We start from the raw sequence: 17,472 nt of genomic DNA, 5'->3' as shown, positions 1-17,472 counted from the left end.
GCTTGGGGTGTATTTTTGAGATTAAACTAAATAAGGGCCAACTACTTGGGAAAATGAAGTTTTTCTTTTTTCTGTGGAGGCCGAGGAGAGTTGTCCAGGCACGAGAAGAGCAGGCCCCCCTTGCTTTCAGGGTGCGGTGCTTCCCAAGAGATGGAGCAGCACAACTGGAGAGGTCTGTGTATGTGTAAAAGGACCGAGCAGGGTAAGGAACAAGCATTTTATTATTATTATTATTATTGGTTTTTTGAGACAAGGTTTCTCTGTGTTGTCCAAGCTACCCTTGAATTCACTATGGAGCCCAGGCTGACCCTGTACTCATGGTGATCCTCCTGCCTCAGCCTCCCGAGGGCTGGGGTTATTGGTGCGCATTACCACACCTGGCTCAAACACTTTAGTAAAGGCCATATTTTCATTGTGTTTACGGCTGCCTTTGGCGTAAAGCAAATAACTCCGGTCTCTGTTTTAATGATCTAGTGATGGCGCTGATGCCCGTGAATCAAAGTCCTTCAGGAAGAGGTTTGTGACCTCAGCAGTGTCTATGGCTCTGCTCAGAGAGATGGGGGAACAGAAGGTTGGGGACCCGAGGGCCAGGGCAGGAAGTAGGGTGAATTTTGAGCAGCTCCTGTCCCATCGCTCTCCCTGTCCTTAACAAGCCCTGGGAAACACTCGAGGGAGGCGGAGACCCCAACCCAGGCAGAGTGCACCTTGCGTCTCTTTGTTGGGGTAGAAGCAGCCACAGGCCGCACTCAAGAACAGACACAAAATGCCTGAGCTTTCTGCAGTAACGCAGGTTCCCACCAGAGGCCCGGGTCACGGTCTACCCGCCTGCGTGCGCCTGCGAGCGGGGAGGAGACCCAACTCACGGTTTTGTAGCGCTTTAATTCCTTGTCCTGGGCTTCCCTGTGCTCCTTTTGGGCAGCTTCCTTTTTTAACTCTTCTTTGAGGGCCGAGCACTGTGGGAGAAAAGGACAGCAAAGAAAGAGCCTCCGACGCTGGCCACGCAGGGCCCCCCGTGTCCCGAGGGCCTTTCCTGGGGTCCTGCTCCTACAGCACAGGTAGGTCCCCAGAGGCTTTCAGACCCTCATTCTACTTTGAAGGCAGTGAAGGGGACAAGGGAAAGCCTCCAGGTCTCTGTGCACACGCAGCAGGGTGCTATTCTACTGTAACACGAAGACTGGCCACGGAAATGTGTGCTTATAGGGGTGACTGTCGCTAGGTTAAAGAAACGAATTTATACCAGGTTTTCTGGATTTGAATCCCCATCACACCCGCTCTAAGCCATGTGCACACTGTTCATTGAAAAGCTGCAAAGAACGTGGCCAGCTGTCTGTCTTTTGTAAGAGGATATCCTAGGCCTTGGCTCACCCTGAGTTATCTCCTTATGTCCTTGGGCGCTGAGCCCGGCCTCCAGAAGGCAATGCAATCTGAAATCGGGGCCCAAGGTAAATGAGATGCGTGTGTCACATCGCTCCAAGACAGAGCCCCAGGACACTCACTCTGGAGCCCAGCGCCTCCAGCTGGCACGTTTTTTCTTTGTTTTGATTCTTTAGTTGATTCACTTCCTCTTTTAGCTGTTGAACTTGCTCATTCCTTGCTAAAATGTCTTTTTGCAAAGATGTCACCTTCTCTGTTTAAAAAAAAAAACAAGAAACACTGATCAAGGGGTAGTTGGGATGCTGTGGTCATTGCAGTCACCGTCAGTCAGCCTGAGGACAACCCTGGCCCTGAGGACGGAGCTGTCTGTGGCCACCCTAGAAGCTGGAACGGGACTGAGACCAACATAACTAACTGTCACCAGAAGTATCAGGGAGAAGCAGAAGTCCGTGATGTCGCCATGGCAGGACGGACGTGTAGGGGCCCTTGTGGGCACAGGTCCTGCAGGGCCAAGAGGAGGGAAATACACTGGCTGGAGAGCAAAGGCCTGGCGGGGTGGAGGCCAAGAAGGATGAGCGGCTCCTTGAGGATGACGTGGGTGGCTGGGGGGATTCACCCTCATCCACTGTGAGCTCAGTGGTCTGGAATCTCAGCTGCCAAGGCCTGAGGACCCTCAAGCAGCCCTAGGGAAAGGCCCTCGTGCTGAGGAACCGAGGCACCGAGTCACACGGCAGGGACCTCAGCTCCCACGGCAGCTTTCAATCTGGACAGCGGCTCCCATCAACACCTCAACTATGACCTTGTGTCACCTGGAGCCAGAACCAAGTTTTTGAATCCCAGCAACTGAGTAAGGTCATGAATATTTGTTGTTTTATCCATTGAGTTTTGAGACTAAACTAAGAACTAATATGCTATTATATTATTTTAAGGAAAATAAGGAAAAATGGGTGTGGGCGTGCTATGGTGCCGAGTTATCTCTTAGGATTCTTTCTTGGAAAAACATTCATCCCTGTTTTGAGGGATGTGGCATCAACCCAGGTTCGTGTAATTCAGAGCAATTCACTTTAAAAATGAGCTTTGTTTCAGGACACAGTTCCTTGGAGGTAGGCTGACCTGTTTGGGGCGTGCCTTTGAGGTTTGTTAGGCAGGATCAGAGTGGCCTGCAGTCTAGGGCTAGACTAACTGAACCCAGGACCTTTCCACTGAGCCACATCCTAGGGTCTTGCTAAATTTCCCAGGCTGGGTTTAAATTTGCAATCCTCCTGCCTCAGCCTCTCAGAGAGCTGGGATTATAGGTGCATGCTACTAAGCCTGGTTGAGCATAGCAATCTTGACTGTGGCTCCAGTGCCCAGTACAGGGCCTGGTACCTGGTGGGTGCCCAGCAGAGGGGCTGATTGGATGAATGGACCCAGGCCAAGTAATGCTGTGCCTGTAAGAGTGGGTCAGGAGTCCATGACCTGCTACCCAAGCTCTTTAGCACTGAACTCCCTCTGCTGGTCAGGCAGCGAAACATATTCATTGGGGCCCAGGAGGAATAGGAGCATGGTTAAGACAGAGTGCAGTTAGTCATCGCTTGGGCCACTCTAGTTTGCATCCCTGGTACCCTGGCTCAGGGACCACCCAGCCACATGGTGTCCTGTGCTCTACCAGCCTCTGACTAAGACAGCACATTTGCTCACACAGTGATACTGGACTGACTTGGAGTCCAGTCCACACTTGGAAATGGCAGCTTAACTTTCCCTGAGAATAAACTCACATTCACTGATGGCGCTGCCTACAGGGCCACTGAGAAGCACTCAAGGCTGCACCTAAGTTCAGAGAGCAAAAGCATGGTGATTGATTGGTGATGTCTGCCTGGGCCATCCACGGCCTTGATGCTGGGGGGAGGGCAGCACCAGGGCCAGCTCCCACCCTGCCTACCTGCTGTGATGGCCTTGTCCCTCCTCAAGCTCTCCCCCTCGCTCTTCAGGGAGGCGATCTCCGAGTTCCGCTCAGACAGGGTCTGACACAACACCTGGCTGTAGCCCTTCTGCAGGGCGCTGATCTGTGGGAGGAGGCGGCACACAGTCAGAGGGCGCTGGCCCAGCTGAGACATCTGGTTCTTTCCCGGAGCTGGCCAGAGGCTCTGACTGCCCTTTGGCTGGGGCACTGGAGAAGCCATGAGCTTCTGATTTAATGAGTGGAAGAGACCGAGGAGGGCCTGTTCCTTGAGTGGTCACTTCTTCCTACGTAACCAACATATGATCTGATTTCGGTGTCCACTGAGGGGTTTGGGTCCAGCTGCCACTGGGAACCCTGCTTCCTTAGCTTGGGTTCCTCGGACCTGGGACACTCAGCCATCAATACTCTAGCCTCAGCTTCCCACCAGCCAGCAGGGGCTGAACATGGAGCAAAGTTCCAGGGAGGGCACTAGCTTGTAATATTTATCCTCTCAAACGATAGTAGCAGCCTGTGTCTCACAGAACATGCTAGAACTTTCAAGGCCCACTTACAGATGCATCTGACATTAAACTGTTTCTCTTTTTCATTCTGTGAATGCATTGGTATCCTGACCTCACAGGATTGTTGAAAGCGTCTGAATAAGTTAGCATACCTGAAAGTGCAGGACACAGGTATTAGCTACGATGATTCCACTGTGTGTTTTAGCGTGAGCCTCTCTTGGGAAGAAGGAAAGACTGGTATTTTAGTGTGCATTTGCAAATCGTGTCTAGACTCAAACCGCGGCCTGATCGCTGTGGACAGGAAGCGCAAGCGTCCCAGGTAACTTAGTCACCTCTTAGGCAACTCTGGCACCGGATTGGGGCGGGGTGCCTGCTCGGTATAAGTGGGTTCTCGTGCCTCGCCACCAGATGGCGCTCGGAGTCCTTGTTCCTGGTTTCTGTCCCTGGAACCAGTGATTACTCCTCCGATGGTGGAATGAACTGGTTTGACAGTTGATGGGACTCATTTCACACATCACTATGGTGACACTCGAGGATGTCATCCTTTATTTTTCTCTAGGGAATCCGAGATACAGAAGAGGTGCTGGGAGACAGAGGCCGCAGGCTGCTTTCCCACTGGCCTCAAGTCTACACCGCGTATTTGTGTTTTGCAGGCTTTGAGTGAAAAGGCTTCTTCCTGTTCCGAGTTAGGGAAATGCAACTTTATTACTATTTTTTAAAATGTTGTGAGTCCTTAGCTCAATGCTTCGTTTGCTCGGTATCACAGGCACGGCATAAAGACGGACTTAGGGAAATGATGGGAAACAGCATCTGCTGAAGATTTCACTGCTGTCTGACAGATATAAACTATTTCAATATAAATATTCCCAGAGCTCTAGGATTCCAGGCTGTGGAGCCACTCCAACGAGTTTTCAAACCTCTTTGTTATTTTCATTACCAAAATAAATATCCATATTGTCTATAATTGGCATAAATCTCAGGATGTTTATTGCCTGTTATGCTGTGTAATAAAGTGGTCATCGGATCATAAGAAAGTTAATAGTGCTAGGAAGAGCGACTGCTTCGAGATAATAACCTGTCTGCTAATTAGCAGGGGCAGCGCAGCCTGCAGGGGAGGTAAGCCTTTCCTGACGCTACGGTAGCAGATCGAAGATCTTTGAGAGCAAATCATTACGCACATTCTTTCTGGGGACTGGGGCGAATACATAAAGTAATCAGAATAATAAATCAACCTGCCACGTGGCTTGTACTTCTAGCTGGTGTTCGGGTGGCAATGGAATATTTATGGACCTGTAATGTGAGCAGACGATATTTGATTTGGAGGCAAATCAGTGGCATCCTCAGTTTAGAGATGCTATGCTATAAAATAGCCTGTGTGGAGAGAGCAGGCAACGGGGTGATAAATCACAGTAATTATTTCTGGATAATTCCTGAGCGAAAAACAATTTTCCAGACATCGCTAGCCACTTTAAATAATACTCAAATTGCGACCTGCTGACACAGACATAAAGATGGGGGAGGCTTATTTGTCCTTGTGTGTGTACCTGGGCAAGATGTGGCTCGGCAGACTCTGAAAGGGGGATGACTGGGAAGAATTTTCTCCAGCTAATTGCAAAATGGGGCTCAGATCAAGAAAAAGGTGCTTATTGATGAGTGAGCTACATTGTTAAGATTGCCGTCTTTTTGTGTTCCTGGCGGACATGCTACTTTGTCTTCTCAAACATAGGCCCCCAAAAGGCCATTCATGTTTTTAAATATTAGAGCGTCTATCTGTTCACTTGTTTCCTACATTGGAATGTGTATTAGTCGGCTGTCTGTTGTTGTAACAAGATACCTGTGATAAGCAACTTACAGAGAGGAAAGGTTTGTTTTGGTTTATGTTTTTAAAGGTTGCAGTCCACGTGGGTTGGGCTGTGGCGAGCAGTGCACTGTATGAGGGACAGCACTACAGCAGGCTGCTTGCCTCATGGTGGCCAGGAATTAAAGAGAGGAAAAAGCTGGTGGCCCAGCACATCCCCGACCTCACTTCCGCCCACTAAGCCCCGCCTCCTAACAGCAGGCTCTGAAAAGGCCTGTGTATGGCATTGCCAACTGCTGCACATGGGCCTGTGGGGACATCGAAGATCCAAACTACAGCAGAACACGACGGAAAGCAAAGTCCACCTCTGTCTCTTGCATGCTGAATTCTCAAAGCCTGGAAGAGCGCATGCGTATTTACGTGAACGCAGCCACAGACATTTATTTGTATGAATAATGGGTGAATGGAGGAAGGAATAAATGAACAGATGGGGTCCCCCTTTATCTGCTGGGGACTCATCCTGAGGCCCTCAGTGGTGCTGGGAACTGTGGCGAGTGCTAAACGCTATCAGTGCTGTTATCTACCTCTACATACCATGGTGATAAAGTGTAATTTATAAACTAAACATGAGGCCATGTCCGGGCCGTTTCCAGAGTGGGGACAGCCAGACCCAAGCCTCTCTCTGTGAGTCAGCCCCATCTGAGAACTGAGGAGGGACAGAACAAGGTCTCACCAGGAAGTGATCTTCGCCTAGAAACCATCACTTTCGTTGCTTTGTTGGGTTGGGTTTTATTCTCTTTTGTTTTGTTTGATTAAAAATCTGATGGTAGAAGCAGCTATTAATAAGGTAGCAAGACATATTACAGTAGCCATTTTGGAGTTACTGAGGCTTGTTTTGAAGTCCTTTATTGCAATCATTGTTTTTATGTTATTGTTTCTATTCTGTTTGATTTTTACTATGTCTCAAGGTATCTGCAACTATTTTGAAGACAACAAAAGGCATTATGGTAACTATTGTTGATTTCACAAAGTTTTGAAGTCTTGTATCACTTATACTGGTTTATTTTGATTGGTTTTATTCTGTTTTATTTTCCTTTGTTTTATCTTCTTTAAAATAAAAAAATAAACTAGACATGATGAGATTAACAATAATGACTAATAATAAAAAAGAATAACTAACAACTATGCTAGAATAGTTACTAAAATTTTATGAATTATTTATTTTTGTAAATTTTCATTTACTATTTTCAGGACGTTGCTGCCAGGTGTGATCGTGCACGCCTGTAATCCCACCACTTGGGAAGCTGAGGCAAGAGGATCTCTGAAAGTTCGAGGTTATCGTGGGTGACACAGTTCAAAGCCAGCCTGAACTCAGTAGGAAAACCTTGTCTCAAAACAAAAAACCAAATAATATTTGTTTTCAGGCCATGGCTGTCTGTGGGTAACTGATACTGTAAAAGAAAAATCGGGGAGGGGGACTGCTGTAATCAGAGCCCTGAGTGGCAACTGGGCCCAGCCCTTCACCTGGGTAGATTCAGCCTTCAGTGGAGTGGCCCAGGGTGGGCTCACTATGCATAGGTCATGTCATCTTCTTTCTTGTTATTTAATTAAAACAAACTATATAACTATAACTACATATATATATATATAGTTATATATATAGTGTTTTATTTTGCAGTACCAGGTATAGAATCCAGGAGTGCTCAACCACTCAGCCGTTTTCCCAGCTCTACAAGTTTTCATTTTGAGAAGGCTCTCGCTATATGGTGTTTCTCCTGCCTCAGCCTCCTGAGCTGCTGTATGCAACCTGCCCCCAAGTCCTACCTGGCTTTTCAGGCTCTGGATCTCCCTTTGCCTGGCATCACTGTCTTCTTCGGGGCCCTGGGCCTTCTTTGGGACGCTATTGTCACTCTGCTGGGAGGTCGCGGTCTCTGACAGCTTCTGGTTCAGCCCGGCCACTTCTTTCTGCAGGTTCGCAATGATCACGTCTTTGTATTTGGATTCCAGCTCAAAATCCGAGAGACGGGTGACTTCCCTCCCCAGGAGCAGGATTATTTCGTCCTGGGTAGAGATCAGAGGGAAGCTTGCTAGGTGCAGGCCTGGCAGAGCTGAGCCCATGTGACACCACGGAACCAAGGAGAAGCTGGGATCGGGAAGGGCAGAGGCGGACATCGAGCTGGCTCAGGGCCTGGAGACCGTGGGAGGATGACAGGGCTTGAGGTCACACAGGAGGGAAAACTTTCCTCGGCCTCCAAATTATGCGTTTTTCCTGCCTGGGAGATTCTGCGGCTGGAAAGTGGGTTCTAGCATTTTTAGGAATTAACCTACCAGGCCTCAGTCTAGTGCACCCAAGAACTCAGAAAAGGTTAATCGGGAAAACGGCATTTGGTCTGAGCCCATTTTGACTATCATGAGGGCCAGTTTTTAATGAAAAAATACGGATGCCTTCCGAAGCCTTTGCTTTCCAGGTTCAGCACAGCCTGCCCCCTGGTTATGCACACTGAGCTCTGCTCTAGGTGACCGAGACAGGACGCGGAAGCGTGGGGGAGGGGAGCAGCGATCTGCGCATGCGTGCTCCTGGAGCAGGCTGGCAAACATGGCTGCTAACGTGACCCAGGATGTCGTTACGCCAGGCTTCCAGCTCTCCAGAGAAAAAAGCACTGTAGCCAAAGAATTCATTAGGTTTCTCCAAAAGGGGGCCAGTTTGCCAAACTCTACCAGAAAGCATCAATAAAGTATCAGGAAGACTGAAAACAAAAATCCCCAATTGTACTCTTGTGCAGCAGCAGAATTTCTAATCCATTACTTGGGAAGAGAAGGTGACTGAATCCAGGCCCTGGCACCAGCCCTTTTATTTTCTTTTCATTTTGAAACAGGGTCTTGCTAACTAAGTTTCCCAGGTTAGGCTAGAATTTGGAATCCTCCTGCTTCAGCCTCCGAGAGTGCTAGGATTACAGCACTCCCATCTGGATCATAAACTAAAGGATCCTTGCTCTGCTAACCATTTTCCTCAGGTAGGAAGGAGGTGGAGGGGCCCTTTCCAGGCAAGCTCATGGTCTGTGAAGTCTTGAATGAGTCCAATGAACTTGTAGCTCCCTGACAAGTAAGGATAGGACTTTGGTCACGTGAGAACCCCTGAGGCATTGTTTTTCAGCTGCTGCATGGTATTTTTGGGTCCTGGTGACTGCCTTGGAAAGATTGCAAGAGTCGGGTTCTGTGCCCCAGGGTGGCCCCTATCTTTATCCAAAACAAGCCACTCAGAGTCTCTGTCAGCAGGTGTGACTTAGTTACTTTTCTCTTTGCTGAGGCAAAATGCCCAAAGTTAAAAGGAGAAAAGGTTTATTTAGCTCATAGTCTGTGGAGGTTTCAGTCCGTAATTAGCTCCAAGACAGGGTGGCATGGTACTGGGGCAACAGTTCCTGGTGGCCAAAGACAGCAAAAGCAACAGGGGAGAACCAATTCACAGTGGCCAGAGGGTAGCAAAGCAACAGGGCAAAAGGGGGAGACAAGCCTCTTTCTGCTCCTTTTATCTTATCCAGGTTGCTGGGATTGGGGTGGAACCAATCCAATCAGTAGACCAGTCTACCAATCATCCAGCCTTAATCCCAGCACCTTAATTCTGGCACTGAACCATGAATTAGTCACACACTGTAGATTCAGCTACCTTTTAAAGAGCCCCACTGAAAAGTGCATGAGGCTTGGGGGTCCATCTAGACATAAACCATAACAAGGTGCTCCTTCGTTATTCATGTAACACATAATTTTTGGGCACCTACAAAGTGCCAGGTCCTTGATTACAAGGAAGCCTTTGGGGTTGATCTACAGCTGTGATTTGTCTTGCTCATGAGGATCTGTGCCCTTCCGAAGGGAGTTTCCCACTCCTGCCACATGAGGTGGGTATATGTGTCAGTCATGTGTCCTGCTCCTTCCTGCCCCACCTCCTCATGGTGTGTCACCCAGATTGGTCCACCCAAGCTGGGAAGAGATTACTATACAAGAAGAAAAGGATCTTGCTTCCTTTGAGGTCATAAACTTTAAATTTACAGACTCAAGTTTGTCTTTCATCATCTTTTCCAACCCAAGAATCTAGCCTGTGCCAAACAAGAAATGGGAGAAATTGGCAGCAGGGAGGATTCTGATGATATCATTTAAATCCCTGGATCCAGCCAGGTCCGACACTAGTGAGTCTTTACCTTTTCCCAACAAATTAAGCCAATAAGTGGTTTTATTCTCCCCTCTCTTAAAACAGTTTGTTTATGGAACTTGGAAGAATCTTGGTAAGTCAGGAGGCAGATGAGTCGTAAACAGAAAAATTATAAATATGGTTGCATTGTATTTCCAATATAACTGCAGTGGATTAAAAATGGGAACAAATACTTTGTAACTTGTGCCAATGAGCAGAGTCCATTTCTCTGTCCCCACATCTAGGCTGCCCTGTGACCTGCTTTGATCCATAAGATCTGAGGGGGTGCAGGAGTGATTGCCAGGCAAGTTTGTCAGTGGACAGGCAGCTTCCGTCATGGCCTTCAGGGGAGAAGCCCAGGATGAAAGAGGGGTTCACCTTCCAGGCATGCTGGCTGGCATCCCAGACCCAGGGAATGCAGTCATCCAGATTCACCAGCCCTGCCATGGCATCAGTGGCCCCAGTTGTATAGTACAGGCAAGAATCTACCAGCCAAAGAAGCCTGCCAGCTGCCTGAGGAGTCATGAGAAATAATAAGCTGCTGTTTGAAGCCACTGGGGCTGGCTGGTTGCCTAGCATGGCTAAACTGGCCGGTCTTACTTTTCTTGTTGCTGAGACAAAATAGTCAACATCCAAAGTTATAGGAGGAAAGGTTAACTTACAATTTGTAGAGGTTTCAGTCCATAATCATCTGGCAGGGTGGCATTGCACAGGAAAAATAGTTCATGGTTGCAGGATACAGAAAAAGCAGTAAACAAGTGGTCTTAACAGTGTCTCTCTGCCCATTTTATCTGAGCTACACTATTTAAGTAGCATTCACACTCTTAATTGAAGTTCCCTTGAGCTGAGCACTGCACCATGAATCAAGCCCAGTGTCACACACTCTTGATCCAGTTACCTTTGAAAAAGCCCCACCCATGACCACATGAAGTTTTGGGGGTACATTTAGACATAAACCATAACATTTTGACCTTGACTCCCCAAAGACTCATGTACATTTACATTCCTTTATGTAAAAGTCATTTATTCCATCTCTAAGAGTTGCCAAAATCCTAAAAGCTTCAGCATTGATGAAAAGTCCAAGTCTCAAGTGTCTTCTGCAATTTAAGGCTGGTCTTATCTACCAGCCCCCTGTACAAATGAAAGGAAAGTTAAACATTTCCAACATTCAGTGGCACAAGGTGGACATTTCCATCCCGAAAGTTACACACAGAGTGATACAAAAGAATGGGAACAAGGCAAGTCCAAAATCCAGCAGGGAAACTTTTAAATCCTACAGTTCCACTTCCAACATCCCTGGAAATCTATGATAAGCTTTGAACTCCAAGGGGCTCAAGTGACTCTGCCCTGTGACACTGCTTATAGCTCCATGGCTTCTCTCTGGAGCAGGCTCTGCCATCTTGTTGAAGTTTTCCTCGTGACCAACATTCTTGGCTTCTCTAAACTTCTAGGGTTTCCACTACACTGTTGGCTTTATACTCACAGCTTCATGCACTGCCCTCTCAAGGGTACACTGCTCAGATTTCCAGGCCTTCTTCTGAAATCTAGGTGGAATCCTTCCTAATCTCATTCTGCTTATACTTAAAAACAGCACCATGAGAATAATGCTAAGGTCTACTGCCAACTGCAGCAATAGCCAGGCTTCTTTCACTCTTGGTTGTAGGAGTCTGGTGCATGTGAATCAAATCCTGAGGAACAACTTCCCTAGGCTGCCATCATGCTGGAGTATGGTACTCTGTGTCTCTCTTCTTAAAGCAAAGTCTCTCACTTTTGCAGTTTTGAGGCTGCAAAGGGAGGAGTTTTGCTGCTATCTTTTTTGTTTTCTTCTGAAATATTTGTCTTTTTTTTCTGCTGGTGTTTTCAGTGGCCAGTTTGTCCTCGCTTTCATTTTTTGCAGTCCATAACTTAACTGGAGCTTTCTTTCTAGCCAAACTCAAATATGTTTTAAGTCATTCTGCTGGATTCTCTTTTCTGGCCTCCCAACATAAATCTGGCTAAAGGCCCCAATAGTAGACAAACCACTGTCTCAACATTAGACTGCCTTGGAATTTATTGTACAAGATTAATTAGCCCACTGTCCTTAATCTCAGTCTCAGGCAAAGTCTCTGGACATGAACAAAATGCAGACAAACTTTCTGCCACACCATAACATACATCATCTGGAGTCTAAAAGTGAGTGGTGTCCTTCTCTCCAGAAGAAACTCCCCTGAGCCTTGTCTTTACTGGCAGAATTTCTATCAGCACTCTGGTCTTCTGAGCTCTGGCTGGAATTTCCTACCACCATCAAGTTTCTGGTGTGCTTTTCCAGCTAGCATTTCCAAACCTTTTTCAACTCTTCTTCTTCCAACAAGCCAGATGCAAAAGCTCCTAAACCACATAGTCAGGTACAGTCACAGCAATAACCCCACTCCTGGTACCAAATTCTGTCACCGTTACTTTTCTCATTGCTGAGACAAAATATCTAACACCCACAAGTTAAGGAGGAAAGGTTTATTTAGCCTATTGTTTGTGGAGTTTTCAGTCCCTAGTCAGATGGCTCCAAGGCAGACAGGCATTGCGGAGAAAAAATAGTTCATGGTGGGAAGAAGAGCAAAGCAACAAGAGTTTACCACAGCCCTTTATAGTCTTTATATCCTACCCAGGCTACTTAGGGCAGGTAGCACTCATTCCCTTATTTTTAATGATCTTGAGCCTAGCATTGTACCATAATCAACCTCAATATTGCACATTTTAGATCTAACCACTTCTGAAAAAGCCCCATCTATGACCACATGAGTTTTGAGGAGACATCTAGACACCAACCATAAGCAAGTCAAATACTGATCTTTCAATTACTGCCGCATTTTTCTGGTCTGTTCCTGGGACAACTGCTTCAGAAGCACCCTCCCTCTTGATGATGTGGATGCCTGGGAATTCCCAAGTCTCACAAGAACCTCAGGTGGCTGGGGATTTAGCTCAACAGCATAAGTGCCTGTCTGGCAAGTGCCAAGGTCATGAGTTCGATCCCTAGTGCAAAAAAATAAAAGAACTTGCCACAGTTTCAGCCCTGCTCCTTAAGAACATTTGTGGACAATCTTCTTAAGGACACTTTCAAGCTGTGGCTAAGTGTAGAGAAATCAACCTTGACCCCTCTTTAACTTGCTAAATGCACCTGTCCTGATCCCCATTCTGCTTCAATTCTCCAAACTTTCCTGGTTCTACAGAAAGTCTCTTCTTGGCTCAGTTGCCTCTGATGTCACCTATTGCTTCCTCCTGCTAGAAAATGTGTTTTTCCTACTACTGTTCCTACTACTGGATGAATGGGTGGTTACTATGTGGGAGTTAGAAATGCCAGCTTAGAAGTTAGCTAGACCTAGTCCAAACACCAGTTCTGCCCCTCATGTTATGCAATCCCTACCAGATTACTTCTCTAAGCTTCAGTTTTCTCACTCGCAAGGTGAAGGTAATAAAATCTATTTTGAAGATAGAAAAAGATTGAAGGAGCTGGGGCTGTTGATTTAGCTCACGGCATAAGCACCTGCCTTGCAAGCGGACAGTCATGAGTTCGATCCCCGGTACCGATAAAAAGGAAAAGGACAAAAAAAAAAAAAAAAAAAATTGAAGGAGCTAAGAAATGCTAAGTGCACAGGATGAAGTCTAACACACAGTAGGTGCTTAATAGACAGAGGCTTATATAGGATATAACTTTTGCTCAAATAAAGCAAAGGTGGTTTCTTGGACAGCAGGAAGAAAGGGCACCTTTGAGCCACAAGTGAGAGGTGGTAGCACGTCATTCTGCTGTCCCCTGGATGCTGTGGCTTGGTCCTTCCACGGGACACCTCACCTTTTCCTGCTGGGCCAGGTCCTGCTCCACATACATCTCTGAGGTAGAGGCTGCCCCAGAATTTCCCTCAGCTATAGACTGTTCCGCCAGGTCCACAGCGTTGGTCCACACTAAGGCAGGAGGTGAGCAAAGAGCACAGAAGACACTGTGAGTTTCCGAAGGCCTTGAAGAATATATTCAGGTTAGCTTTCATATCATTTCCTCTAAGATTGACACACTGTATCTTGATTTTTACATTGGAGCATATATGTTCACTTTTGGAGAGTAATGAAAACATCATAGAAGTCTAGAATCAGGAGACACCTTATGCCTCTCCCTGTTAGTTTCTTGCATATGTCTCTGTCCAGATGTATTTTTAATGCTGCATAAAGATCTGGGGAACTTGGACAGGTTAGTTAATCTTTCTCTGCCTTACTTTCCACATAGGTAACTCACAGACATGAAAAGTCTGTACATACAGGGCTCTTTTGAGGATTAAATGAAATATATTGAACATGGGTCAGCACAGAAAGAAATGGGAATTCTGTGCTCCTCACATACTGCATCCAAGGACCTCTTTATCTGGTTGGTCATTTGGGTTTATTGTCTTTTGTTTTGTTTTGATGGTTGGAGGTGGACAGTACCCAGAGCCTTATGCATGCTAGGCAAGTGCTCCACCAGAGAGCCACACCCCAACTGCTGGCTATTCAGTTGTATCCTTAAAAATATTCTTTTTAATAAAATAGCAAAACTAAGCAAAGTATTGTCTTGAGTTATAGGACGCTAGCTGGTGTTGGAGAATTTCTCAGTAAGATCTTGATTGTTCCCAAGGCCAGTTTTAAAGACTTGGGCCCTTGCTTATGGTACTAGGAGAGATGATAGACTTAGGAGGAGGGGTCAAGTGGAAGGAAGTTAGATTATCAAGGACGTTCCCTGGAAGGAGACATTGGGACCATAGGCTCATCACCACTACCACCACCATGTTCTATGCTCCACTCAAGATGAACAGTTTTGCCTTCCATCCACTCCCACTATGACATAATCACCCAGGCTCAAAGGCCACCAAGCCAAGCAACCATGGGCTGAAACATTTGAAACCATGAGCCAGATTTTCTTCTTTTTGATCATCTCAAGCATTTTGTCACAGTGACACAAAGTTGACAATGGGGAGGGCACCCCCATCCCACACATCTTGGTGACCAGAAGTGGTATGAGTAGAGAGAAAAAGAGAATACAGTACTTAATCTTAGCTCTTTTAATTACAATTACACCTTTCAAATACATAGATGGACTTAGAGTTGGAAAGTTTGTCAGTTTGCTTTTGCACTTGACCAGGTATCAAAGGCGAGTATTTACAGCTTTGTCACATTCTTTTCTTGTTTACCCACAATATCCCAAGGGCTGGTTATATGATTTTCAGGGACTCTGGCTTCACTATGTTTGGAAGTTGCACTGTGTATATATAGTAGCAAACACATCGCATTTCACTGACATCAGTAGGGAGTACAATTTTACTTTATTTTTTGGTGAAATGACTAATGGGCAATGTGGAATGCCCAGCTGAACTGAATCAGCATGGTGCTGGGTGTGGAAGGCCCCACCTGAGGATTGTTGTCAATAGCATAAATCAGAACTGGAGGGGAAGATGGTGAGCTGTTGATTCTCCTGGAGAAGCTTATCATTCTGATTTTCCTGACATGAACTCAGCTATTCTCATCACTGGAGGAGCTCAGGTCCTCACTGTCACTGAGAATGACTGTGGTTCTCTTTGGGGAAGCTCCAGTCCTTACGTTGAGCATCAATTCCTAGCTCCAGTGCAGATCCCTCAGGCTGCTGGCATAGATCCTTCATCCTGCTAGTGCAAACTTTCTAGCTTCCACCATTGACCTTTGGGCTTTCCCTGTGCAGATCCTTGCATGATACATTGCTGTGGGCTGTAGGCCTCCAAATGGACTCATGGAGGACATTGCCGTGGGATCCAGGTCCTCAGCTGGATTCTTTGGGTCTCTAGTGCGTGGGCAGATCGCTTACAGTCTTCTGCATTTGACTTTATAGGTGACTATTATAAAGAATCCTATAAATTATGTGTCCTGTACTAAATCTATTCCCTTGCAAACCCTGATTACAACAGTGTAGGAATTTTGGAAAGGACCTCTATAAATCTTCTTTTGAGGTAATCTGGCTCTGAGTGGTACATTGAAAATTTCCCACTGGCTGCGATTTCTGGGCAGCTGTTGCATATTCTTGGTGAGAAACTGAAGGGGTTGTTTTCAAATGTAACACAATATGAATGAATGTTTAACAGTTAATGAAGCCTGTGCCATCACATTTGGAGTTGTTTATTCATTTTGATTCTGTATTTATCATGTGCTTTAGAGCCAGTGATTTCCTGCTGGGTGTCAAACTTGTTGTGGACTCATATCCCCAAATGAACAGAAGTGGCTGCTGCTGGTGCCTGGGGGAGGCTTGGCCTCGTAGGCTGCATGGCCGCCTTCCTGTTTTCTGGGAGGAAAGGGCCCTGGGTTCCCACCCAGGCTTGCTAGCTACACAAGGCTAGGGTCAGAGGCAGTTCCTGCTCTATTGTTCACTGGATTGGTTTGCTTATGTCTTTCTTCTGGGCAATAAGACAAATTGGTAAAACTGAACTCTTCCAAAGGGAAGAGGAACAATTATTCCTTCTCAGTTATTCTTGTCTTTTTCCCTGAAGGGACAAACACATTCCAGCTCTATAGTGGAGCGAGACTTTGAGTGATATCCTCTCCCTGCCATCACTCTGCCCTGACTGCTCATTGCCAACTGTATGTGGTGACTCCTGCAAGCCCACCTGTCAGTAGGTCCTGTCTGAATCCACGTGCCCCGGGAGGGGACCTTTTAGCTACAGTGCCCCCCCCTCACTGTGGCATTCACAGTCCTTTCCACCTGGAATGCTGTCCCCATCCCTCTACATGAGTGAATGTCACTCATATGTCAGTGCTTTTCTAGAATTTCATTTCCTTGGGGACCCTTTCTTGATCCCCAACTACATCATTTCTTACAGTTAGGAGGAACTCATGGGTACTGGGTACCTCTCCTGTATTATGGTGAATGTGAATCATCCCAAATTCAGTGTATCCACTCTCTATATGCTACCTGCCCAATAGTCACTTATTAGCTGATCAACTAACAGAATCACAGTGCTGTGTTCAAGTAACCCTTTATTTAATAATGGTCGCAAAGGACAAGACAAATGTTTACAAGGTGGTGGCAAGGCATGAAATATGGAAAGACAGGTGAAATCTAGTACTAGGTGCCATGCTGTTGGGCACGTGGGGAAAACACCAGTATATATATATATATATATATATATATATATATATATATATATATGGTATAATCCATGGCTTTAGGCATCCACAGGGGTCCTGGAATGAACTCCCCTTAGATAAGAGGGAGGCTGTATTAATAAGGGTTACTATGTCCAGGTTTTCCAAAGGTAAACTCCAGCACTCACAAGAGCACTGCATTAACATTAACAAATTATTAGGTAGACGCAGGCTATAAGATCAAACCTAGGAGGGGACAGAGTTGGTACTGATTCAGAACCAGGACACAGAGCCGGTGTTAGGTTCCCCACCAGCATGCTGCGTGCATGAATGAGGGAGTGAACGGGGGAATTTAGGGCACGGCCACCCTGTCCAGCTCATCAGCAAGACTGTGCAGGCCTGGCTGTGGAGTTTTGCTCTCTTGTCCACTGATGGGGATTGAAGTGACGGAGTCATCTGGAGTTTTAGAGGTCACCCGGATGGCACAGTCAAGGCTGCCAACTGTCCTGATTTGTCTGGCACTGAGGGACTCCTGTGATTCCAGGTTTCACTGAGAAGGGCCTGGAAAGTC

The 17,472-nt window shown here is 46.5% G+C and overlaps 1 protein-coding gene across 4 annotated transcripts in view; it reads right to left on the bottom strand.

Annotated features, from left to right (window-relative positions):
- Positions 1-17,472, bottom strand: part of Fhad1 (forkhead associated phosphopeptide binding domain 1) — a 124,665-nt gene that overhangs the window by 72,237 nt on the left and 34,956 nt on the right. For all 4 annotated transcript variants that reach the window (XM_063235551.1, XM_063235553.1, XM_063235552.1 and 1 more), the window contains exons 5-9: positions 13,621-13,730; positions 7,439-7,675; positions 3,296-3,419; positions 1,497-1,627; positions 864-953 (exon numbers count right to left, since the gene is read on the bottom strand). In XM_063235551.1, coding sequence (XP_063091621.1) covers positions 864-953; positions 1,497-1,627; positions 3,296-3,419; positions 7,439-7,675; positions 13,621-13,730 — 692 coding nt within the window. The remainder of the gene's footprint in view (positions 1-863; positions 954-1,496; positions 1,628-3,295; positions 3,420-7,438; positions 7,676-13,620; positions 13,731-17,472) is intronic.

This window comes from Cavia porcellus, unplaced genomic scaffold (genome assembly GCF_034190915.1).
Source record: "Cavia porcellus strain 051 isolate PalLab524CR breed Dunkin Hartley unplaced genomic scaffold, mCavPor4.1 scaffold_25, whole genome shotgun sequence".
In the NCBI taxonomy this organism is placed as follows: Eukaryota; Metazoa; Chordata; class Mammalia; order Rodentia; family Caviidae; genus Cavia; species Cavia porcellus.
The sequence above is the reverse complement of the archived record's forward strand: the minus strand, read 5'-3'. Positions and strand labels throughout refer to the sequence as shown.